At 39.6% G+C, this 25,822-nt stretch overlaps 1 protein-coding gene across 6 annotated transcripts; it reads right to left on the bottom strand.

Annotated features, from left to right (window-relative positions):
- Nucleotides 1-1,034: 1,034 nt before the first annotated feature.
- Nucleotides 1,035-25,200, bottom strand: fam131ab (family with sequence similarity 131 member Ab). 6 transcript variants are annotated; one of them, XM_077611700.1, is made up of 6 exons: nt 24,834-25,200; nt 19,541-19,680; nt 14,672-14,765; nt 13,687-13,866; nt 6,992-7,123; nt 1,035-5,767 (listed from the first exon to the last, which is right to left on the bottom strand). In XM_077611700.1, the coding sequence occupies exons 1-6, from the start codon at nt 24,865-24,867 to the stop codon at nt 5,151-5,153; spliced, it is 1,197 nt and encodes a 398-aa protein (XP_077467826.1). In that variant the 5' UTR covers nt 24,868-25,200; the 3' UTR covers nt 1,035-5,150. The 6 variants fall into 6 exon arrangements, with proteins under 6 accessions (XP_077467826.1, XP_077467828.1, XP_077467830.1 ...); XM_077611702.1 differs by lacking the exon at nt 19,541-19,680; XM_077611704.1 differs by lacking the exon at nt 19,541-19,680 and having other exon boundaries at nt 24,943-25,200.
- Between the last annotated feature and the right edge of the window lie 622 nt (nt 25,201-25,822).

Genomic DNA, 25,822 nt, shown 5'->3' with positions numbered 1-25,822 from the left:
CTAGATTTTGTTTGTATTTGAATAAAGTATTTCATAAATATAATAGGTTTAGGCCCAACATTGTCGTTATTTATGGGTATTTTTTTATTGAGTTTCAGGGGAGATATGTCCATTCATGAGCATTTAGTAGGTGTAACAAAACTTAAAAAAGTAATGGCGCCGAAATATACACTAGAACAATCAGATAAGAATGGAAACACGAATTGGAAACTAATGTTCTGGGGGGGGGGAAACAAAGACAAATAGCAATAAAATCTTATGAGGCGCAAAATAGATAAAAAGAGAACAGTCTTTTTTATGTACCTTCTCTTACTCAGGTGTTACTTCATTAGTCAGGTCTTAGGGAAGCGTGCCAACGCATATTTGCAATTAAAAAAAACTGTATTTGGCTGAGCTAATTTTGTGAAACTGTTATAAAGTGGCACAGCCTGCCAGTAAGTATGCCAGAAGACCCTAAGGCAAGAGACCAGGACCACCTCTGAGGACCAGCAACAGATGGAATATGAAGTAGAGAAAGACAATAGGGACCAAATGTTTTTTTAAAATTTAATCAATGTATTACACATTACTTTAAGATCACCCAATTAAGGATATTGAGTGATTGGGTTGAATGTGGCTTACTAAATAATACTAAATACAATACACCAGAAACAAAACAGACAAGCACTATACACTTAGCTATTTTTCATTTTCAGCACTTTATTTTGCATGACTGCAAGCAGCATGAGTTCAATTCCCATCTAGTGAAGGCGAGTGTGAATAGCTGTCTCTTTATTAAATTGTACGTTCATTATTAAATCATGGTCATCAAGCATTCGATCGAGCTTTCCGCCCTTCCAACTCTCATAAGGTGCTGACATATATGTGACATTCCATAGTCAGTCAGTCATTCATCTTCTGCTGCTTATTCAAATCAGGGTTCAAGTGTATTTCAGCTAACTGAATGTCAAATGTGTGATACATCCTGAATGGAGCCACTAATTCTATTCTGTTCTAAAGAACATCAAAAATAATGTTGACATCACACAAATGTCCTTGCAAATAACAATGTTTTATTAACTTGTCAGATGCAGCAAACAAGATTATTATTATCAAATCCAAGGTGACAATATTCATTTCATTACATTCTGCCAAAGAAGGAAGCAAGTAATTAAAGGAGGGAATAGACAAAAATGGCAAGCTGAAATTTCAGGGGGAGGTGCAGGTATGTTTGATGAGAGTCTGAGGGTGAAGCTGTCACATTACATTCATTTCGACTTATCCAACTCAATTTTAAACTGTTTCTTTGTAATCTTGTTTTTCTCCTGCGTGACTTAAGCAATTGTAGAGATTCGAGCCACTCTTTTCACTTCATACATCTAGTTTTTATATTAGACTGGACATAAATTATGCAACAGGCTGTCTTTACAGCACTGTACTTGACAGACCTTCATCACAACATCATCTCCCACTAATTGCTTGTACGTATTGGGGAAAAATGGAAGAAAAGGAGGACAGAATGATGTTGATGATGAGGTACACATCCATTTTTCATCAGGTGGTTTTGTAATGGTGGGATAATTGCCTGTCAGCAAAGGTAGCATTTAGAAGTCATCAGAGTTACACAATAAGCCCCTTGTAGGCCTTGATTGTGAAGGCAGATATGAAAGGATGGAGACAAAAGAAGTTGGGAGGAAAGGAGATGGTGAAGTTGAAGAAAATGACAGGGAGACACAGTAAGCACAGAGGGTGGAAATTCATCAAGCTGGATGGGTGTGAGTGTGTGTATGTGTGTGTGCATGAGAGTGTGAGCATTGATGAAACTTTTTTCGCCACTTAAAGGCAAAATTTTTCTTTGACAAACACAATCGTTTGCAAATGAGTCAAATGAGCCCAGAAATACAGTGTACAAAAATGCCCTGTCCGCTCGTTGAATGTCACACACAAACATACGCAAGCAGATCCTTGGACAACGGTGTGACACTTAGAGAGATGGACAGTGTCATTTGACAAATAGACATAGGAAGAGGACAGGCTAGCGTCGAGGTCACATCACTGCGTCCGGACAAAAACGCAAACTCGCCTCGCGTCAACACACTTTTAATGTCACCCAAAAGGGCGATGACGTCAAAAATGTGCCGTCCTACGGTTGCATGAAATGCAACTGGATATTTGAACTCCCAAGGCAGTTGACATTTTTTTGCACCCTGCGAAAAAAGGGAACAAGGGGTTTCTAAGGTGACAAAACAAATGAAAAATGTGGTAATTTGGAGGGTCAAAAATGAAGAATGAAAGGCACAGCTTCAGTGTTTCCTCCTGAGTTGTTGCTGTCTCTTAGTCCACACACACACATATACATATACATATACATATACATATACATATACATATACATATACATATACATATACATATACATATACATATACATATATACACACATATACATATACATATATACACACATATACATATATACATATACATATATACACACATACATATATACATATATATATATATATATATATATATATATATATATATATATATATATATACACACATATATATACACACATAAATATACATACACACATATCGGTTGGGAGTGTATATCTAATACTGGTACACAAGAATGCAATTTCTTCATATGTACAATATCTTGCAAATTATCAGCATTAAATCTCGGCTGAGTTTAAGTCCCAGTGTTAGTGCTCATGGTTAGCCACTGCTTGTAAATGGACACTGCGTTGCTTCCGGACCTGGACATGAAACAACTGAATTTAGTATCCTGTTTTTGTAGAAAGAATGATTTGTGATGTTAATTTCAAGATTGGATTAGAATTGTTTTAAATAGTTTAAAAGGATAAACTGATGTTTTAGACAACAGTCAATGTATCTGTGATTTATAATATGAACACTAATAAATTGTTTCCATGCAAATACATGCTACTAGAAGGGGGACATGACTGGGGTTTGAAATATGAAGTGGGCTTTTGGAGCTTCAATGACGACCTCAAATTGGTTGTTGCAACATTTGACACCAAATATCCACTATGGCATTTTCTCGAGGCAAAACTCAGGACGCAATTACCGTTTTTGTCATGAAAGTGGTTACTACTTACTATTCAATCATATGTATATTTATGTCTAGCACCAGTAAAAAAAAAATCCAACTCCATTGCTTAAAGGGAACCGTTGGATTAAATGCTGCAAGCTGAAGGAGCTTGCTGACATCTTACAATACTTTAAGTACACACACAAACACACACCAGATCACATATAGCGCAGTGATTCTCAACTGCTGGGTTAGGACAAAAAATAGGTCACAGACTCATTTTAGATTGCTACGGAAATGGCAGATCAAACTTTTAGGGGGCCCTCTCTTTAAGATGGTACCTCTGTTAACAAAAAAAATGGCCAAACTATTGTTTCAATGTCTAGCAATTCCTTTTTGCAAAGGCAGTCATCAGGTTCCTCCTTAAAAAGGTGCTCTGAAAGGCACTTTTAAAATACAAGCACATTATAGTATGTTAAAAATGACATATAATGTAATTATTATGTGAACTATGTATAATCCCTCTCTTGCAGGTCCCAGGTTGGTAACAGTTGAGAACCAATGACAGAGGCTCCCCTATGCAACTGAAAAGGGAGTCAAATCTGTGCTTTAATTTTTGGGGTGAAAATAATAATTATCATCAAAACAATAATAATAACAAGCACACAAAGCATTCTTACTCATATGTACACACAGCCTGAAGGACAGTTAAATGGTGTTCTGCATGCTGGTGGGATGCACTGATGCTGTGGTCTGATTGGATTTCCTGAGTTGCATGAATGACAGACCCTTTGGGAGAACTCTATCAAATGTTCCATGCGAATCACAGAACCATGTTGTTTTGCAAACAAGAAAACAAAGAGTTGAAAGGATACTTCTAAAGGCAAAGCTTTTCTGGATGCAAATGGTTAGAAATATTTTGAAAGTAAAAAGGAGCTCTATAGAGGATCATGACAAAAGGCAATTCATTAAAAAGAATTAGCACTCACTCACTTCAAGTCAAAATGAAAAGAAATATGCTTGTTCACATTTTTTTCTTCTTGGTAGACAATATCACACAGTGATAACAAAGAAAAGGAGAAATGTACAGCCACTTTAGCGCTTCGTGCAAGAAACCACATACACTAGCACACCGCGTAGGCATAGAGATCAAAGCAAGACGACGTATACAAAAATATAGAAAATTTCCAAATTCATTTCATCACAGAAAAAGACTTTATCTTACTGATCCCACTTGACTTGACTCAATCTACACGTGCACTAGAAGTCACTTCTTCAGTAACATCCCCTTTGTGTTTGTTGTTGCCACTGCTGCTCAGTGTATGTGCGCGCGAATGTGGGTGGGTGCATGTTATTCAAGACATTAAAAAGTTCTCATCTGGTCCATGCGGGAATCCACAGAATTCCAGTCCATCAATCCTAATGATATTTGGGATACAATATGAACAACCACCAACCAGGTGATAGAAAACTAGTACAATAAAAGCATTTCATTCTTGTCATGTCATTTGTGACAAATCCTTTTTTTTCCCTTTTCATTTTAGAATTAATCATATGTCCTGTCACATTAAGACATTCCAGCATTTGCTCATAACTAACAGTGACAGGAATAAGTAGTTTGCCATTCGCAGCAAGCCATGCCCAAAAAGATGTTCTTTTTTTGTCTCTTGTAAAGGTTAAGTGGGAGTTGAGGGGTCATCTTCTCCTTTGGGTTAGGGGCAATTAAAATTAGAACCGTGCTCTGGTTGGTCTATTGACACCAGCATTTGCAAAACACATGCAAAGAAAAAAATCTGAGTTCTGGACTCAGTCATTACGTCCATGTTCTCATTTTGGGGTGGTTTCATTGCAAATGAAATTGGCGCCTGTATCGTGAGCATCAAACCTGCATCTTCATTTGAGCGAGGCTACAATAGCATGTCCAAAAATCGTGCTCAGACGCGCATAATATGATTGTTTGGACGCTTGCAAAAAAAAAAAAGAAAAGAAAAATGAACGAGTTTCTTTAGAATTATCGAATGGAGTTGAAATGTTGCGAGTAAGGCAAAGACGGATGGCAAATCGATCAAACGATGATGTCGTGATAGAGGGAATAAAAAAAGGAAAGGGAGTCAATGGTCGTTTGACTCGCCCTGAACTGTTTCGTCCCCCTCTTCGTCCTCATCGAGCGAAACGATCCCTGAGGAGGCCACGTCAGAAATTCTTCGTTGAGGCTCGTAATCCTCCCCGTTGGCCTCCGGCGGGCATAAAGTGGCCTCGTAGTCTTTGCAGGGGGTGTCGTCATTCTCCCCGGGGGACAGATATGTCTCAGAGTAAGACATCGAATGCGCGGGAGAGTCTTGACCCCCACGTGGCCCCTTGCTCCCAAAGGTACGCAAGCCGCAGTCCATCCCAGCGGGCCCGATCTGCCCCGCCCTTTGAAGTCGAGCCAGCAGAAGCTCCTCCCCTCCCTGCAGAGCTGACAGAATTTTGGCTGCGAGCTCAGCGGCGTTGCCGTGGCCTCCGCAGTGGCCGCTGAAGTCACGCAGAAGCGGGTGGTGTTCATCCAGGCTGCACAGACTGGAGCACAGAGTGTCTGGCGAGCCCGCCGTAGGGGATGGCTCCCCACTGCCGCCCCCCTCTCTGTCTCCGCCGCCCCCTCCCTCACAGCAGGGTCCACCTAGGCCCAAGTGTTGACAAAGCTGGCTATGGATCAAGTCCTTTAAGTACGTAGGGTATGATGGCACATCTGGAAGGAATGAGACATAATTGAAGCGTGAGCAGAAAAAAAGGGGAAAAAACTATATAGAAGACTCTTTGAAAAACAAATGATTATGTTGCTGCTTACTCATCCTGAAGGATGCCTATCCTAACAGTAGTATTTCAGTAGTCGGAGCTAAAGATTCTTCTTTTTTTTTTACATCAATCAACTGGACGCTCAATTTTTCACTTTCTACATGAACCTAAAAAACAACCGAAGATGTGTGAATTTAAAAAATCCTAAATTGAAGCATGTTTAAGTGAGTGTAGGCTCATTTTGTTGATTTGTTCCTAAATACATCAAATCTATTTGAAGATAAGTGCTAAAACATGGGCACAGGCTGAGAATAAGTGCGGAATCTCTGAATTATAACTATTTTGGTCTCATTTTTGCCAGGTTTTTTTGTTTTGTTTCAGGCGATCTTTGTGTCATCACAATGGCTGACTATCGTCAATGCTTTCTGGCTCACCATTTCCACTATATGCATACTTACTGGAACCCTCAATGCACTAAATAAGATAATGACGTTATTCAAACCATCTAAAAATTACCAAATAAAAAGACTATTAAGAACCACATAATTAGAGACAGATTAAAATTACATTTTTATAAATTAACATTAATGATATAAAGATTTATCTAATTATACAAGATATGTTTACAACATAAATAGAACTACAGGGATGTTGATGTGCTCATCTTTGATGTTTTTTTTTGCATGAGCCTTAGAAATTTAATGCATTGATGCAATCATATACTTGAACTGTTAACTCCATAGGTGGTTATAATTGTGATTCTCAAATCAGATATGCCGCTTGATTCCAAGCAGACTTGATTAAAGAGAGAAAAACATCAGCTAATAGCCTTTAACAAAAAGGCCAAGAGACCACAAATTTTAGCAGCAAAACACATGCACAACACCGAGCTGGGGGTTATGACCTGCAGTTATTGGTAGCTAAACATAATCAAGATGAAAGCTTTGCAAAACACACACGCACACACGTTAATGGCCACACACATCATCTTTTGACACACTGCCTCCGCGTCAGAGGAAATCACATTAAAGATGCAAGAGGCTATCAAATTACGCAAAGAAACCGAATAATGTTGCAAGCAGATGAAAAGTGGGGCAGTGGGACTCAGGATGTTGTGAAGTGGGAGGTTGATGGACATCTTTTGGGAAGGTGTGTGTGTAGACACACGCTTGAATACCTGTGCTCTGTGTTGCAGGCTCGTTCGCAGGGAGAAAGTCTTCATCGTATGAGTCATCATTGGAATCGTCTCCATCGACTGATGACCAGGCCCTCAGTTTAGCCTCGGCGATGGCGAACTGCTCCGCAACACCTACAAATACACATACGGTAAATCAAGCACTCACCCCAGCAAACGCATAGTTGCCATGGCAGCACCTGTGTCTATATGTAATGCAGGTCTTTTTGACTGGCAGGAGCAAAGTGCAGTGACTGAGGAAAGGGTTGAACGAAGAAAAAAAATCTATTCCATTACAGACGATGGTCTAGCAAGACCATTTAACAGGTGCACTTAGTCTATCACTGTGGATTTGTGGGTGTTATGTAAAGCAGATGGTGCAAAAGAGTCGATAATGCTGGGGAAGCATCAAGATAATGTGGGAGAAATCACGTTATATGTAAAGAATGCAAAATTACAGATCACTGTTACCAAGGAGGCAGCACAGTAGTTGGTGAACATGTCTACCCTGTCATCTATGGCTAAGTGGTTAAGATTGTTCTCTGTCTCACTGGATGATATCCAGTTGACGTCAATAACTTTATAGGGGCAAACAAAGATGACCCATCACTTTGATATAATTGGGAATTTTGGTGGTGACACTGCTGGCCTAAAAAAAATATATATACGCGTGAGCTGTCACTGTGTCTTAAAAAGAAATTTCCAATGATTTAGTCTAAATTAAACTTGAATCCCATGTACAACTGCAATAGAAATGCGTTTGGATACAACTTTTCATTATTAACCATTTTTTTACCCAGTTGATTACAAAGGCACTCTAAAACTGCATTGGTGAATGGATGATAGTTTTTTTCTGGCATTTACAAACAAAGTCAACATTAGCAGTGGTGATCTATTCTCTCATTCTAACGTATATCCACCTCTTTTTCAGATGTGGTATTTAAAAACCCAAATTAAACCACTGCAATTTGTCAACAAGCTTGATAATTCAAAGGGTGCTCATCTAACCGTCTTGCATCTACTCCAGAAAGAGTGCGTTCAGAAGACACATTCCTAGATATGCCTGGTATTTTGATCTCTATCAGTTTATTTGAGCAATCAAGTTTGTGCCTGTTTTTAGCATTTGCACATAATTACTGTAGTCAATCACGCCCGATGTGCTGGTTGATAGAATTGTCTATCTTTAGTCTGCTAATGGAGAGTAGAAAATCAGACAAACCAGAAGAAAATGTTTGCATTTATCAGTCCATATCCATCCTTCAGCTAAAAAAATCCCTTTCATGGTAAGCGTTTTGTTTGTTGATTGTAGAGAATGTTCTCTCTTAAAAAATCCTTGTCACTTCCATAGTCTTTTGTTTCATTGCCTTGTGCCTCACATTTCCCTGACTCTATTAGTGGCTTTTTGACAGGTTGAAATATCCTGATTTCTTCTCCCGTCATTCCTCATTATAACTGCATTTGCTGTCATTTCAGGTCCAGTCACTTCTCCATGTCAGCTGCAATTCAACTTGCATCCATACATCACCCAATCGCTCTATAAATCAGCACGACCTGCACCTCATTTCTTTTCTACTGCCGAGGAGTCAATATGTTCCAGTTTACTGCCTTGATTCCCAATTAAGTCTCTGCATTCTTACAAAGTGCTTGTGATTCATTTCACCTTTGATGTCATTTGTCTTGTGTCCTCAGAGGCGACCACTGCAAAAACTTTGTTGGAACACGGCTTCCAGTTACAGATACAAAATGCTACATTTGCCGCAAATTCCTCTTTATGTCCACTGTCTTGATTTGCTCCTGCTCCTGATCCTCATTTTTGGTGGATGTGTTTTTTCTTCAAGAAACTCTCCCTTTGGTCATGCTGTAATTATATCAACTACAGATGTTGTTTAAGATCCATACGCCTTTACATTTTATTAGTGCTTAAAATAAATCGGTGCTTCAGTTGCACAAATAGGCACTGCTATAAAATAATGAATGAATCAATTGTGGAGAAAAAGTAACTTATAACTATTTAGAGCAGTGATCTCCAAATTAGAGCCGTCTGATGGTGTAGTGCAGGGGTAGGGAACCTATGGCTCGAGAGCCATATGTGGCTCTTTTGATGGGTGTATATGGCTCTACGCTAACCTGTGGTAAAATATGGGAACTGCTGGTGAGAGACCTAAGTCCCGAACACACCAATAGGAGTCAATGTGGCGCCGACACTATATCTAGCACCTTTTTAATCATAATTTTTCTTCATTAGACTCTTCTGCATGCATACTCTGATTGATACTCATTGATTAGCAACAGTGAAAACATGTACTGAAAAGAATTCAGACTTTTTTTACTTCCAACGTGGTGAAATGATTAATAAATTGCACATGTTTCATGTATTTTTACTTTTAAATTCTTAGTATGGCTCTCAAGGAATGTTTGAAAATATGAATTGTTTATGGCTCTCTTCGTCAAAAAGGTTCCCGACCCCTGGTGTAGTAGTTCACTGCGGAATCAGTTGGAACAAAAAACGGAATGTACAGCAGCCCTGGAGAAGTGATTTGGAGACCCCTGATATAGAGCAAATGAATTAGACATTTGATGATAACTATAGACTAGATATAGACTATTTAGGAGTCCGGAGAATTGGCATTATGCTATAGATTTGGGGCGATTGTCATGGCGCTCCAATAAGTTTTAACAATGGTTGATATTTATTTGGATTGGCCTGGCTTTAGAGTAGCACAGTGGAGAGACTTGTTGCTAGTGGAGTGATTTCAAGGTTGGTCCTCCTGTGTTGGATTTGCATGTTCTCCCCGGGCTAGGATGGGCTTTATCCGCTACTCCAATTTCTTCCCGCATCCCAAAAACATGCATGGTAGGCTGGTTGAACACTTTAAATTGCCCCTAGGTATGGGTGTGAGGGTGAAATGTTGTCCGTCTCAATGTGCCCTGCAATTGGCTGGCCACCAATTCAGGGTGTCCCCCGCCTGATGCCCATAGTCATTTGTCTCATCATCTATGACTCTCTCCACCTCTCTTTTCAACTCTGGGAAATATTTTGTCAATATATCTTTTGAGAATTTGCCCTGTTACATAATTTTATACGAGTGTAAGTAGGAAAAATTCAATGGAATGTAAAGTATAAAGCACAGCAAGTGGTGTGAATATGACTATGTGTGTGTGCTATAGCTCTGGGTTCTTATACCGCCTACAACAAAACACACTCCTTCAATCAAGCGCCTGATTCACACAAACATGCTCACACTTCACAAAAAACACACCTACATGCTCATTGACATTTACACAATGTGTCCAGCCACCCACAGTGACACCATCCAATGTTCCCTCTAATTTTTCGTTGGTCTGAGCAGAAAGTCAACCTCCCTGAGCGCACTGAGTACCAGTGTGAGCGACATCATCGGTACTCGGATGATTCGCCTAAAGACGTTTCGCCGACGGACGTTTGACAGACGGGCAGGTCGCCGAATGGACGTTCCGCCGAACGTTCATTCGGCCGAACGGAGGTTTCGCCGAAACGGGATTCGCGCGCTCGCCCCGCCCCCGGATCGTGTGTGTACAAGTTTTTCAACCTCGGCCCGCGGGCCATATACGGCCCGTTAGGATTTTTAATCCGGCCCGCCGCCGGTGTTGTCCAAATTATAGTAAAAATCAATGTTAGTCTACCATCAATGGCAGCCCGGGATAAGGCACTCTTGGGCGGGCAGATGTAGCAGAACCGAGCCGTAAAATGACAGCAATCGGGTCAAATCCATCCTAAAACAGCATTTAATGATTAAATACAAATACTGGAGCTCTTTGGACATTAGAACCGAGCCCAGGGAAGTGAATTCCTTGGTAAAATGTCGTGATGATATCGCGATGGAGGCAAAAAAAGTCTATATACGTCCATTCGCCAAACGGCTCAAAATGCTCTCAAATTCGGTCAAATCCAGCCGAAAACAGCGTTTAATGATTAAATACAAATACTGGAGCTCTTTGAACATTAGAACCGAGCCCATCATGAAGAAAGGGGTTAAAAAAAAAAAAAAAAAAAAAAAAAAAAAAAATCCGTTTTTTTTTTTTTTACTGCGCGCCATAGGATTTCTGCTGCGCAGAGAAGACGAGAGTAGTGCGCAATTGCGCACGCGCGCAGCTTAGAGGGAACAGTGACACCATCACTGGTCTACAAGTGGACTGCTGACAAGATAACAGGACTCAGCTGCTACTGTTGTATGCTCATGAGTGTGACTCGATTATTTACAGCATCCCAATATTTGAGCAACAGACCACAGGCAGCCAATTTATGTTAGTGAAAAACAATCAAACTTAGAATTTCACAGAATTTACTTTTTTTTTTAGGAGGGGGAAGTTCTATTTACTACCATATAGATTTGTGAAACATACACCTTTTATATTTCAATGATAGATAGCCATGACAATATACATCCATTGTGCACAAGTACTGTATCAATCATTTCCTATTTCTAGGAAGAAATAATAGATATTTAAACATTATATTCCAGAATGTATTCCCATGATCAAATATCTTTCAAAGGTACAGCAGAGAGACAGAAAAGAGGCCAATTAGAGAGGAGCCGCTTTTGAGAGAAAAATAATGTTTCCAAGTGATGCGACTCCATGGTCTAGATCACATGTGTCAAAGTGGCAGCCCAGGGGCCAAATCTGGCCCGCCGCATCATTTTGTGTGGCCCGGGAAAGTAAATCATGAGTGCCGACTTTCTGTTTTAGAATTCTGGTTTCAAATTAAAATTAAGAGTATAGATGTATATTAAATTTCCTGATTTTCCCCCTTTTAAATCAATAATTGTAATTTTTTAATAATTGTTTTCAGTTTTTAATTCAAAAATCATTTTGTAAAATCTAAAAATATATTTTAAAAAAAGCTCAAATAAACATTGTTTTAGATCTATAAAAAGCTGAATATTCAGGGCTTTTAATCCAGTTCTTTTAATCCATTTATAAAAAAAAATCTAAATATTATATCTAAAATGGTCCGGCCCACATGAAATCGAGTTGACGTTAACGCGGCGCGCGAACCAACCCGATTCTGACACACCTGGTCTAGATGGATAGAATTAAGCCCTGAAGTAGAAATGTAAGAACTGTAAAATTATTACTTTTTTTCCAGAAGAGACATGCCTTACAACTACTCATTCCTGAAAAAAAACTAATGTTATTGCAATTATGTGCTACTTTACCATGTGACACTCAAAACTACAAACATACGTATACATACACACATAAATGCACAAAAACACACAAACCACCATTGATATGACAACACACAGTAAAAAAAAATCATATAAAAATGGTTTATTTTTGCTTTAAACAAATAATCCGTTCATTATTCCACTCATCTTCATTTACCTTCCCAAGGTAGATATACAAAATTAATCATTCGCAATTTAATTCACTTAATAGGAACTAAACTAGGTTTTCATTTAAACTAAGATACATATTTTAAACTACATATCATATATCAGCATACCCCTTGGCTGGGCAATTTTATACTTCACAGGAAGCCAGGCACTCAGAGAACCAGCTGCTTGCATATAAATAAGTTACAACATTAATCCAGAATTAGCCCTGTTAAAGGAAATGAACACAAATGAAAACTGGATCAATGTTGTGAATTGTATCATGGAAGAAGAAAGGGAAGAAATTGGCTAAAAGAAAAAAAGGAGCAAAATGCTCTGTCACGGTGGCATACGCCACGCGCAAATCCTTACAGAGGAAATTAACCTTGAGAGTCTGCATTGCAGGGAGCAAGTGAGCAAGCGGCGGTAGATACGGGTAGAAAAACTGATGAAAAGAAGAGATAAATAAATAGAGTACTGAGAGCGACTTCAGAATGTCAAAGCTAAAAGTGAGGATTAAAAATTGAGCTATTGGGAGTCACGCTAGAAAAAAATAAAAGAGAAACAGAATGTGTACCGCAACCCTTGTGAAGATAAGCGGTTCAGAAGAGTAAAAAAATATATTGATAGAATTAATTATTTGTATTGATAATTGGTAATATCCTGTTTTTGGTGTGTTTTTTTCAGAGGGTGGGAACAAGTTATTTTTGTATTTAGTTCATTTCTACGGGAAACGTTGATTTGAGATACGAGTAAATCGACATGCGAGCTCAGTCATTAAGCTCGTATCTCAAGGTATTACTTTATTTTGCTTTTTTGTTCATGATAAAGTGATTCTGTAGCTTACGCAGGCACTGTTTTTGAAAGCCTTGCCTGATGGATTAATGTTTTTTAGTTCAGTTTTAAGACTTGGTCATAAATAGAAAGTGCACACATCCTTGCTTTTTATTATTTGGGTATCATACTGTATCTTTCGGACTATAAATCTCACCTTAGTATAAGTCGCACTAGCCAAAGAATGCACAATGAAAGGTAAATATAAGTCATACTGGAGTAGAAGCGATACATTATATGTTAAAGTAAGAGTAAAATAGGGAGAAATGGATAAAATAAGCCCCTGTTAAATGTAACATATTAACAGTTTTTGGGATAACTGTAGCCTTAAAAGCACAACACAACAAGCTGTTGAAGGCCCAACTATGAAAAAAGTATCTGTATCTGTTGTTCTACCTGTTCTTTCAAAAAGCCTCAATTTAATACAAACTTCAAAGGACGACTCTATTACTACTTAAAACGTTGGGTGAAGTCCTGCAAATCACAAGAGGAAAAAGAAGGTCTTACCAGCAGCAAAGCGTGCCTCCTGCTCTCCTTCTGTGAGATCCGAGTAAGAATTAAAGTCTGATTCCAGGGCTGGTGTTTCTATTGGCTTGCACCATCCTTTCCACTCGATGAGGTGGGCAACTCTGCCCTGCGCCATGGCTGTCGGCTTCGTCACATGGTCCTTTACCACCTGGGAAATACCTATTGGCCAAACAATATATTTTTGTTTATATTACGTTGTTCAAATGCAGCATTATAATTTACAAGAAATTTGAATTTGAAGCAAAACTTATATATTAATAGTAAACATTCAGATGAAACTACACATTTACACTATATTCTGGCTGCTCTTGCAACATACAAATGCCAAAGTGACAAGATGACTTCTTTGTGCCACTTAAAAGGAATTGAATCACCTCCAGTAATCTTCCTCTGCACATCTGTCACCTGCCAATGTCCTTCATGTGTCATAAAACTACATGACTTAATATATAGGTATTTTAAAACTGACACATTGGATCAGAATTAAGAATATGAAAAGCTACATATTGTACATGTTGGATGTGTGTTTAATGAAGCCTGAACAATGACCAAAGTTTGACTTGGAGTTTACGGTCTATGTTTTGCTTTGGTCTAATTTTTGATCGTTACATGCCATCTGGTTTCCCTACATTTTTTTGTTCTTGTCTCTGATTATTTAGCACCTTTCAGTGTCCCCACCCACTGATGTCTAGTTCGGGCTGTTCCTTGTTGTCTCTTCAATCTGTATGCATTCTGATCCTTTGTTTTCTTTCTGACTCTGTCGGTTTAATGTTGCTGCGATTATTTGAATCTTATCGCAGTCACTGTTGTATTGCTCCTGAGACCCTGACTTGTCTCACTGCTTCTCTGCATTTGGGTCCTCTCAGCTTGCTCTTAGCATGCCTGCAGATGTTAAAATGGGTCCCAAGGCTTTGGATCTTAGGATCCACGATCTGTGTTTAGCTATTCGTGCATATTAACTTACCATGCAGGGAGGATCGTGCCAATGCAGCAATCTCTTGAATGGTCAAAGCTCGCCTTGATTTTGGTAACATTTCAATGGTGTCGTCAACATTCACCTGAAAGGATAGGAAAATAATGTGACTCCAAGCTCGTCCGCACCCAAATAGGTTTGAGTGTATTCACACATTTCCCATATTCCATCCAGAAGGAGGTGGCGTGTTAGGAGAAGAAAAAAATTATCATTTATATAATAACCAAGCTCGAGACTCTTCCGTTTTGCGATGTACAAAACTGGTGATGTACCTGTCATGGTTTGATGACAAAAAGCTCGCAATTCAATTACATGGTCACCCCAGATCTCATGAGATTCTTCTGTCATTGAAAGATACTATGTTTGACATGTTTACCATGCTGCCAAAGAGGTGGTTTTACTTTCAGGAAAAAGGGTAGACCGCTAGTCAAAGCCAATTTGAGACACAGTGATACCCAGCCCTACCAAATATGAGGTGAACCTGAACATGACTCATTCATTAATACTCAAAGGAACATGGCCACATTTTAAGGAAATTAGTAGGTCTGTTCCTCTCATGCAAGCGTGGGTTTTCTCCGGCAACTCCGTTTTCCTCCCCGCAGTATATATGGTATGGAACCCTGTTACAAAAACATTTGCAGACTTTTAGAGATAAAAATGAGTTACAAGTCTCACAAAAAAGGAGACCTGGGCCACCCTGGGTAGGTGGTAATGTTTTATCTGATTGCAGATTGAATGTCTGGAGCAACCACAATTGCAGGCGATCACCATCAGCCACCTTTAAAAAGCCAATGGGGACCCCAACTCGTCTGGTATACATACCCTAATTTCTTTATAGAATTGTTCTTATATTCTTCTTTCCTATCTTTGGCACATAACCTTTTGCTCAAGGACCACTTTTTGCACCCCCCACTTTGGATCTCTAAGACTATCATTTGAAACCACGTCAGTCCATTGCCGACCCGACTGCCCTGAGTTGGAACCCACGAACACTCCCTTTGCCTCCCGCAGTCGACTTGCTCTGTCCTGGATCTTCACATCCGCTACATAAACATTTTGTCCACACACAAGCTGTTATTTCTACGTGTCCACACACAAGCTGTTATTTCCATGTGTCCACACCGAGATCCTTTCCCTTCCACAAATCTGAACAGATTTCATCCAGCAACTTGATTTATCAGTTGAGTACCTCAGTTTCTTGTGGGATTTAGGAAATCCTGAGTTCTTTATTCTCCTGTTTCCTCCATAATGGAGTGTGTCACTCAAATTAATATAACCCCATAACTCATATTATCAAAAACAAAAAAAACTTTTGTCACTATATAAGCGAGCTTGTTCTTGAACAGGTAGCATTGCAGAATAGAATAGAACAGAATTAGAATACACCCTTGAGCACAAATGCTACCATTAACAGTATCAACTCCAATAAAGTACATTTATTCCTTTTCAACACCTCTTATCTTTGTCAGGGTGACGGGATGCTGGAGCCTATCCCAGCTGACTTCGGGTAAGGTCACCCTAAACTGGTCGCCAGTCAGTCATAGGACACACATAGCGACAGACAACCATTCGTACTCACATTAACACGGTCAAATGAGTGGGAATCCAATTCTGGAGTTCGCATTGAGTCAGCCGAAAGATACTATGTTAGTTATTGGAAGATAAAATGTGACTGTCTTCATGTAATTTTATGATGGATTTATGCAGAATTACTTATTAAATCCGTATTCTATTGTCTTGAGTATCTATATCAGGGTTTTAATGCAGCAGAATACAGTAAAATATATGGTAAACAAAACATTTCCTAAAAATGGCCCTGGTCACAGTTGGACAAATAGAATAATATGCTCTATTATACCCATTCGTTATTTTCTGAAATGAAAATATGAAACAATTGTAATTTAAAATAAATGGTCTGAACTTCCAATATTTTGTTCCACCAGCCCTGAAGTGATCAATAAGGCTAAAGCAACCCAAAAAAGTACACTTAGATTTAACTGGTACTTTGTACAAAAATACACCATGACAATCAAACATAATGATACTAAAAAAAATAATAGAAATCTTCTTTCTTTGCCCACTATGTCAGTCGATGTCTTAGTTTAAAAGTAAAAAAATGAAGCATTTTGGAGAGCATAAAGGCTCAGAAGATTGGGTTGTTCATTAATTTTAAGAATGTTAATTCAAATCCTAGTCATGCCTCTGAACATACTGAACCTTCAATTGCTTCTGATACTCTACTAGTCAAACAGTACCAGACAATTGGAGGTCATTCTAACAAATTTTACAAAAAGACATGGTGAATGACTTTGGGAGTCATACAAAATAACACTCAAGCTATTATAAAAAGAGCTGAAAAACTTACACTTCTTTGAGGTGACAAGTGAAGAGAATGTTTGTTTCTGAAAGAGCCAGGTGGAAAATAATACATGGACCCTCTCATTGACCACAAAGGGAGTATCAGGTGGTGACAGCATCATTCATTTGTCACTTCCCATGGTGCCTGGCATTCACATGAGAACCAGGTACATCAACACCTAAGACCACACGCAAGGTGGATTCTACTGTACTGATACACAATATAGATCAAAACACTTGGATGATCAGGCATTTTGGGATGGATCTGTTTACCTCAACAGGTACAAATTATGTTCACACAAATGAATAATCACAATTGCCTCCAGCTGCTGCCAATTAGACTGACTGAACTCCTAGTGACACAGCCAAATGTGACTCAAATATCAGACATGGTCGAGATTTGATATGCAAAGAATAATAAGACACTGTCAGAAGATACTGGAAAAGACATTCGTTCATTTTCTGAACCGCTTTATCCTCATTAGGGTCGCAGGCCATGAGGAAACGGACAACCATTCACGCTCAGACTTATAACTAGGGGCAATTTAGAGTGTTCAATCACCCTCCTCTGCATGTTTTTTGGAAGTGGGTGGAAACCGGAGTATCCAGAGAAAACCCACACAAGCCCGGGAAGAACATGCAAACTCCACACAGGAAGACCGATATGGGTTCGAACCCAGGACCCCAGAACTGTGAGGCCGATGCGCTAACTACTCATCTCTTGGAAAAGACATATTTTCCAAAATGAGGTCGTTTTGGAAAATAGGTCCTTCAGTAATTTCAATAACAGTCAAACAACTACACAAATAAACAAAAGCAAATGTGTCCCAGAAGAGTCAGGGGGATCGCAAGGTTGTAACGCTATCAACGGGAGGCTGTCTGTCTGATAAGCCTCTTGTGCCACAGTGGTGCTCTCAGATCAGACACAGGATAATCTGGAGATGTGTCATATACCTCTAGGGGATGTTGTGCTGGGGTTTGAATAGAAAAACAAACTCTGGGTTGCCTCATTTTCCGACCAGCATACCCGTGGTCGTGATCCTTGTGCAACTGCATAAAGTAAAGCAAGTGCACATTAGGTCAATTAAGTCACCGGGAAATGGTGTAAGTCTCACTAAGATTTTATTGAGTGCCCTACTAAAGTTGATTCATAATTATGTTGAAAGGTTAGTGAGTCATTCTACTTCTTAAAATTTATAAAAACTTATGGAATAAGTGAGTTTGTGTGTTATGCTAAACACTTGGATGGTTCGATTTTTGCTTCTTTTTTAACAGTGGGTTCCTACACATTGCTTACTGTGACTGCAAGCTATTTGTGCGCACAAGTGTGGTGTGTGCATGTGCAGAAGTAAGAGTGAGAGAATGAGTGTAGGGTACACACGTGGCAGTCAGGATTAGCGAGGCAACCTGTCGGAAAGTTGTTTGAGCTGCAATTGCCACCTGATGTTCGGGAAACATGCTGGAAGTGAGTGAGGAAGGCTTTTATAGCTTGAAAACATCCATAATAAATGTTCAAAATAAAGGTGGCTACTTCGCAGATTTAAGTTATTGCACGCAAAAAGGCAAATGAATAAAAAAGTTACATAAGATCATTCAATGTATGCTTGATCTATTTGTAGCCATTCATTCATTTTCCATACCGCTTATCCTCACAAGGCTCATGGGGGGTGCTGGAGCCTAGCCCAGGCAAATAGGGGCACCAGGCAAGGGACACCCTGAATTGGTGGCCAGCCAATCGCAGGGCACAAGGGGACGGACAATCATTAATGCTCACACGCATACCTAGGGGCAATTTAGAGTGTTTAACCGGCCTACCATGCATGTTTTAGGGATGTGGGAGAAAACCGGAGTACCTGGAGAAAACCCATGCAAGCCTGGGGAGAACATGCAAACTCCACATTGGAAAGTCCGGACATGAGATCAAACCCTCCATCTTAGAACAGTGAGGTTGATGTGCTAACCACTCTTCCACCGGGCCACCTATCTGCCGACATCTAGTACAAATTTGTAATGTCGTGGAGACCTCCCTCCATGGCTGGGCCTTCCTTACATCATTGCACGACATTTCAAATGCCACATTTTTTCTTCTACTTGTCATTGGACAAGTTAAAAAAAATATCTTGCTGTTGTTATTCAACAATCACTCTGTAATCAGTTTGGCTGTCTATCACCACAGCAGCTCTGCGCCCAAATAGAATGTTTTTCAATCGGTTCGCTGCCAGCTCTAGCAGCACAGCATTATGTTGTTGTGCCAACACAGCACATACAAACTACAATGGGTGGGTCTACAGTGAACTGCATTAATGGTGGTGACAAAAGGCCTTTAATGAGGACAATCTGCATAGCAAATGGACGAATGGAACTTTAACTGGCTTCTAAAAAAAATACACACGCGATGCTTGTTATTTCAATCATTTGTTTTTTTCACTTGATCCGATTTGGCTGAACTGCTTTGAAATAGCCAATCAAAGTGACAGTGTATGAAAAGACAATTAGTGGCACCTGGCTGAAGTCCAGTACACCCAAAGGCGCTGTCATAATCAGTCTGCGCACCAAGCGGGTTTGTGTGTTTCCCAAGAGTATAAGGTCAGACCGGGAGCTCTGCGGGCTCCAGTCCACTCGCAACGTATCCTCAAACGCCACTGTCGGAAGGAAGAGAGTCCCCATTTTTTTTAAACTCACATGAGGACCAAAACAAATTGTTTTTGTTAGGACACAATAATCACGAGGGCACTTAATATTCTTCTTTTTGTTCATACAATATTGTGCAGAAGTCTTAAGCAATCATAAAATGACTGGATTCAGCTACAGCGACAGTTCTATATTATAAGTGTAGTAAGTGTGGCTCAGTGTTCAATTAAAAAAAGATGCCAAACGATCTACAAAATCAAAACTAGAATCACTGAGTTTAAAATGAGTGTTTGTTCAACATCTGGCAAGATAGATCCCAGTCTGGGAAATTTGAGGGTGATGTCATTTTCATTCGGGGAATGGTCAGTTTATGTATGATAACAATGTATTCATACTTTGTAGTTAAATCTACAACTAGGATTGGTTGGATTCATTTTCCTGATGTTTGAAAATGTTATTTCGGTTTCAAAATTGGCCTTTTTGCTATTTCTTTTGCTTTATTTATTATTTGTATTCAAAATTAACTAACTACTTGCTATAAACTAAACTCAACTTTGATGTAAATTATTCTGAAAAATATTTCCGAAATTGAAGTTGTATGTTTGCCCATATTTACAAAATATTCTGCATTTAAACAGAGTAAGATAAGACTTTTGCACATCATCATAAAATATGAACGTAATACACTTATATAAATGAGCTTTCCAAAATATTTATTTACATGCCGGCCATGCCTTTCGCTATCTGGCAATTCTATATCTCAATACAATGATGGCGTACAGACTCTTGGAGTTTATATATTGTTTTAACAGGTTTTGTATTGATTTGCATTGAGATAACATGGACCAGTGAGGAGGGTGAAAGGCTTCCTCCATGCACTTTAACAGCCATGCCATGTCATGCAGGCGAGTCCGTGAAAACAGCCCAAAGTCCGTTTGATATTTCATGAGCTTTTCTCAAAGCGGCATACGGCGTGGAGAAGGCATGCAAGTAGCATGTGAAAAAATAAATAATAATAATACTAAAAAAAGAAACGTCTGCTGCAAAAAAGTTCTACAAAACGACCTCTAATACAGAACTGCTTGGCAGCCACATTGCCAACACTACACAACAGGGTCACAATGACAGATTGTCGCGGCACCCCATCCCCCAGCTCCCGGATGCAAACGTCACCTGTTCACGAATTTAGTTCGGCTCACGTCACAGCTTGACAGACCTGGGACAAATTGGCTTGAAGCCACAATACAATGTGTGTGTGTTTGTACATAGGGCAAAACCAGAAACATACCGACACCCAACTCACTCACACACACACGCAAGTCACGCCGCACGCTGCAGAGCGTGGTCGCCATGCTACAAACCAGATTTCAAGCAAAACAAGATTAAGAGGTGGGCTTCTAAATGTCAGAGCCTGACTCCATTTCCGTCTTTCCCTCCCCGGTTTCTTGTTTGCAGAAGAACAAGTTGCTTCATTAGTCTCCAACACCTCCCGTGTCTCATATAATGAGTGCAATTTTTAAACACATCACTCACCCTCTGTCAAAGACCTGAGCTCGTGTTGCCCCATGGCAGAATTCAATATGTGCCATTTAATTGGGTCTGATGAGATCAGGTGGTGAGGTGTATTGTATCATTTAATCTAAGATACCTCAGTGAATACTACTTTATTCAGGTGTGACAGGTGTGCCTCCTTGTAAGCGTTTTATGCACTTTGGGTTAGCACTGTGCTTTTAGATTATTTTCTGTTGCGAGCCCCCCAGGATGAATTAAATGTTTCGTGCCCCACCGAAAAATTGTATTTTTCTCAAAACCCCTGTGGTATGCACGGGTGGGGGCCTCAGGGTGTTGCTGCTTGGAGCCCTAAGAGACCATAGCCCTGCCACTGAGCATTTGGGCTAAATCTCTGGTCACCCAAATGAAACACAACATGTCACATTAGGTCATTGCATGCAAGCATTTGTTGTTTGATTTAAAACAATATCAAACATTATCCACTTGTAGGCAAGACCTCTTAAATCAGGGGTTTCCAAACTTTTCCCTCCCTGAGGATCGCTTTCAAAAAAATCAAAGGAGGAAAAGCCCAATTTGAAATTCTTCAACTTTCATTTGTTAAATTCACGTCAAATGAACCACCACGGACATTACCCTCACTGTTAAAACTGAAAGATACTGAGCAAAACCAGTAGAAATCTTTGTGGTGATATTTCCAACAAAGCAAACAAAAGAAAAAAAAGTCAACAATTAAAGCACGTATAGGGTTTGTCATTAAAAAATGCATTCAAACATTTAATGGCACAGTTTGGTGGGGCATGTGAAAATTGACCAGGCTGATGATTATACAAATAACAAGACAAGGACACAAACCTAACACCAGATGTTTATCAAACTGTAAAATTTTGCTCTGGGACCTTTTTTTTCAGCTGACCACCAGAGGAATTTTTTAAGACATTCATGACAACAAAACGATATACCTATTGTCCACATAGAAACCTTAAAGGTTTTTATAAAGCATTTGGCTTATTGCAAACTTTACAGTTTCTTTTCATGTTATGTTACTGAAAGTCCCAACTGCCAACGAGTGTGAATTTGAGTGTGGGTCGTTATTTGAGGGTATCCAGTCAGATGGAATAGGCTCCAGGTCACGTAGCATGACCCTACACAGACATTGTAGAATGATTGGAAAATAATAAAGGAAGAAAACTATTAAATAAAATGTGACATGTACAATAAAGTATGATATGGCAGTGACATCTTGGCAAATTCTTATACCTATATTCCTACAATTTGCGTCTCAAGTGTACAGATATGGCGTACATACATGAGATTTGTTGGTTGATTTAACACACGTTGTTTTTTACTCTCCTTTTTTCAATTTTTTTCCCCAAATATTTTTTGCAAAAACACAAAACTTTGAAATAATTATGCTTTTTTGTGCTAAATGTTATTATATTCAATGGACAGGGCTTATTATTGCACATACTTTGCAATGGGAAATAAAATAATATAGATCATTTTAAATCAAATGAAGGAATTAATAGAGCTATCAATTTAGGGGGGTTCAATAATATAAATAAAACAGGAATTTAAATATTATTTATTTATTGTTCAGTTTTGTGACTGCAGATAGATTCACTCGGCTTCCATTGACGGCAATAGACATCCAATCCCGTCTAACTGCGAGGTGTGAGGGGCTGTAACCGATCGAATGCATTCCGATATTCACTACCTTCTTTTACTAACTGCCATAACACATCCATAAATGTAATGAGTGAGTTAAGCAAATGGGAACTTTTGAATACATGTCCACATTACTGACCATTTCGCCTGGCAGAGATCATTAAAATTTCATATATAATTATGTCATACATTATATTTGCATGGGCAAGAGAACATTTAAGCAATTTTCCTCCCCCCTCACACACCAACACACACCCATTTCACCTCTCTGTACATCCCGTTGTCGTGGAAACTGCAGAGACCTCGCCGCTTTACTGTCTCTCTGTCTTACCCCCAAACACACACACCCACACACACGCACACACACATCTCCATCATCAAAACACTTAGGTCAATAACAATGTATTGTCCAATATTTTGAGAAAATATGTGATACAGGTGGATGCTGTTATGATCATATGCCTAAAGGTGTCAGAATTATCAATATATTATGCAAAAATTTAGCATACATGGTGGGTGGTGGGCGCAGAAGAAGAACAGTGGCTAATCCCCACGTGGGAAGATCGCAATAAAGGATGAAAGTGGAAAAATGGACGTGATGGCTGTGGAACAAATGAAGGGAAAACCCAATACTAGCTCAGGTCGGATCCGCGTGGAGTAAACGTGCGCCACGCCAATGCGTGTAAACACCCGAGGAGCAACCGGAAGCCTTTTCGTTTATATAAATAAGGACTTGCTGACGGAAATTCTTACAAAATGACGTGGAAAGGCGTCCTACCTTACAACTAAATTGGGTCAGCGCGGCCAGCACCATCGTGTCTTGCCGAGTCTTCCCGTCACGACAGGAAAAAAAAGTGTTTCGGGGAGCATCCCTCGCCTTGGTCTTCTCTCCGCCTCTAACAGGCGTGCAACTCTCCTAAACATTGCGATTTTTAACCCATTATAGAGCAAATTCCATTATTATTATTTTTTTTTTTTAATAAAGATCGGGCTTCCATCACATATTAAGTCAGGTAGACCACAATTCTGAAAGTGATGTCTACATGACCCAAAATATGGGGAAGTCGGGTCTCAATAAAAAAATAAAATCAATTATAAAAAAATACATTTAAATAAATTATATCTAATAAAGATGACTTTATTTCAATTTGAAAATAATAATAAAAAATGAATAAACATTTTTCAATTAATAAAAATAATAACTCATTCATTTTCCAAACTGCTAATCCTCACAAGGTTTGCGGGGGGTGCTGGAGCCCATCTAACTATGGGCACCAGGCAGGGCACACCCTGAATTGGTGGCCACTCCATTGCAGGGCACAAAAAGAATAATTGCATTAATTCATCTTCTTAACCGCTTTATCCTCACAAGAGTCGCGGGGAGAATAATTGTAATATTATGACTAATAATAATAATTATAACAATAATAACAATACTACTAGAACTAATAATAATAACAATACTACTACATCTAATAATAATAATAATAATAATAATAATAATAATAATAATAAGGAAGAACATTTTTAGTATTTTATTTCTTTGTCTTTTATTTCATTAAAAATAAACTAAGTTTGCGACTAAATAATAAGTAGGGGAGTGTTTAAAATTAACTCACTGCTTACCATTAGCAATGATGGACGTCAAATTATTTTAAAGTGGGAGAACTGGACATGAAAGCTCATCTTTTGTTGCCAGTGGCGGCACTAGATATCCATTCCATTAATTCATTTGCCAGTCAAAATAAATTGGACGTCCCCCGCCGTCCATGGCTGTCCCCTAAGGCTGCACTCAAATAAATATATCCTATAATAAAGAAAATGCGGCATGGTCTGAATGAATGTCAAAGTAACGCTGTGAGGGGTGTCTCCTTTTGGGTTCAAGCATGCTGCAAAAGCCCCCCAATTGACTGCACCTCACAAAAAAAGGTTGCAGCAACAACAACAAAATAAGTGGCAGGCAGAACAAATTGAAAACAAGTCTTACCCTGCACTGGCGTTTTAGAGCTGATGCATCCCATTTTTGTGTGGTCATGTAGACCCGCTTTCGCACAGAGAGGACCCCGACCTTTTAAGTTTCTCCTAAGGGAGCGTACCTCATAGAAGGAGGCTCATCCGAGGAGGCTCCGCCGGTTTGTGGCAACGATGGTGCGGCGATATCAGGCGCTCGCGAGGACACCCAGGGCGGGGGCGAGCTTGCCCATCACCTTTTCTCGCCTCGATTTTCCTCTTTTCCTCACATCCATGGATCTACATGCGTGTCCGTGTCTTCTTTCGGATCTCGGTCTCGGTCTCGGTCCTTCTAGTCCACACCGGTGTAGATCTCCGGTTGACGTGTCGAGCAATCAGCGTTGGTCTACTGTAATATATATACATACTCGTAGCCGTCATAGTGTCCGCCCACTTGCACTCTTTTGCTCTTTTGGCGAGGAGCGCAATGCGATGTGATTGGCTGGTGTCAGTTTACATGACAGCCAGCATTGTGGGGAGGGGAGGAGGTACAATAGGAGGGGCGGTTGTCAACTAGTGGCATTGTACTTGTAATATTACTATTTCTCCTCTTTTCCCGTACAGCAGTGGTCCCCAACCACCGGTCTGTGGACCGGTACCGGTCCACGAGCCACCTGGTGCCGGTCCGTCAGGGTAATAAATATCAATGTTTTCAATCTCGCCCTCCTACTTGAAAGGAGAAAAGTTGTTATAATAATAAGAAATAATTGCTATTATGCTTGGGACTTGTTTTTTTTTGTTTTTGTTTTGCCGTCATGGGTGTCGTTCATGCACCGAGCCCACCCCCACGCAATTGTGTCCTAAGTCATCGCCCATCCCATTAGCCAGTCAGCGAGAAAATAGAAAGAGCTTTACTGGTCCACGGTAAGAAAAAGGTCCTTATTCAGAGCATAGAATTGCATCTATCACAATCAAAGCAAATTCACTGGCTTTGTTTAAAACAGCCTTTCTTAATATGAGCCAACA

Source organism: Stigmatopora argus, chromosome 10 (assembly GCF_051989625.1).
Source record: "Stigmatopora argus isolate UIUO_Sarg chromosome 10, RoL_Sarg_1.0, whole genome shotgun sequence".
NCBI classification, from domain to species: domain Eukaryota; kingdom Metazoa; phylum Chordata; class Actinopteri; order Syngnathiformes; family Syngnathidae; genus Stigmatopora; species Stigmatopora argus.
The sequence above is the reverse complement of the archived record's forward strand: the minus strand, read 5'-3'. Positions and strand labels throughout refer to the sequence as shown.

Bases quoted from the DNA above. Each gene is read 5' to 3' on its own strand.
- fam131ab (XM_077611699.1), bottom strand. From the start codon at position 19,795: ATGAACAAAAAGAAGAATATTAAGTGCCCTCGTGATTATTGTGTCCTA. The intron at 13,867-14,671 runs GTAAGTTAATAT...TTTGGCCAATAG, and splicing joins GGCACGATCCTCCCTGCATG to GTATTTCCCAGGTGGTAAAG. The intron at 7,124-13,686 runs GTAAGACCTTCT...GTGTATTTGTAG, and splicing joins GGAGGCACGCTTTGCTGCTG to GTGTTGCGGAGCAGTTCGCC.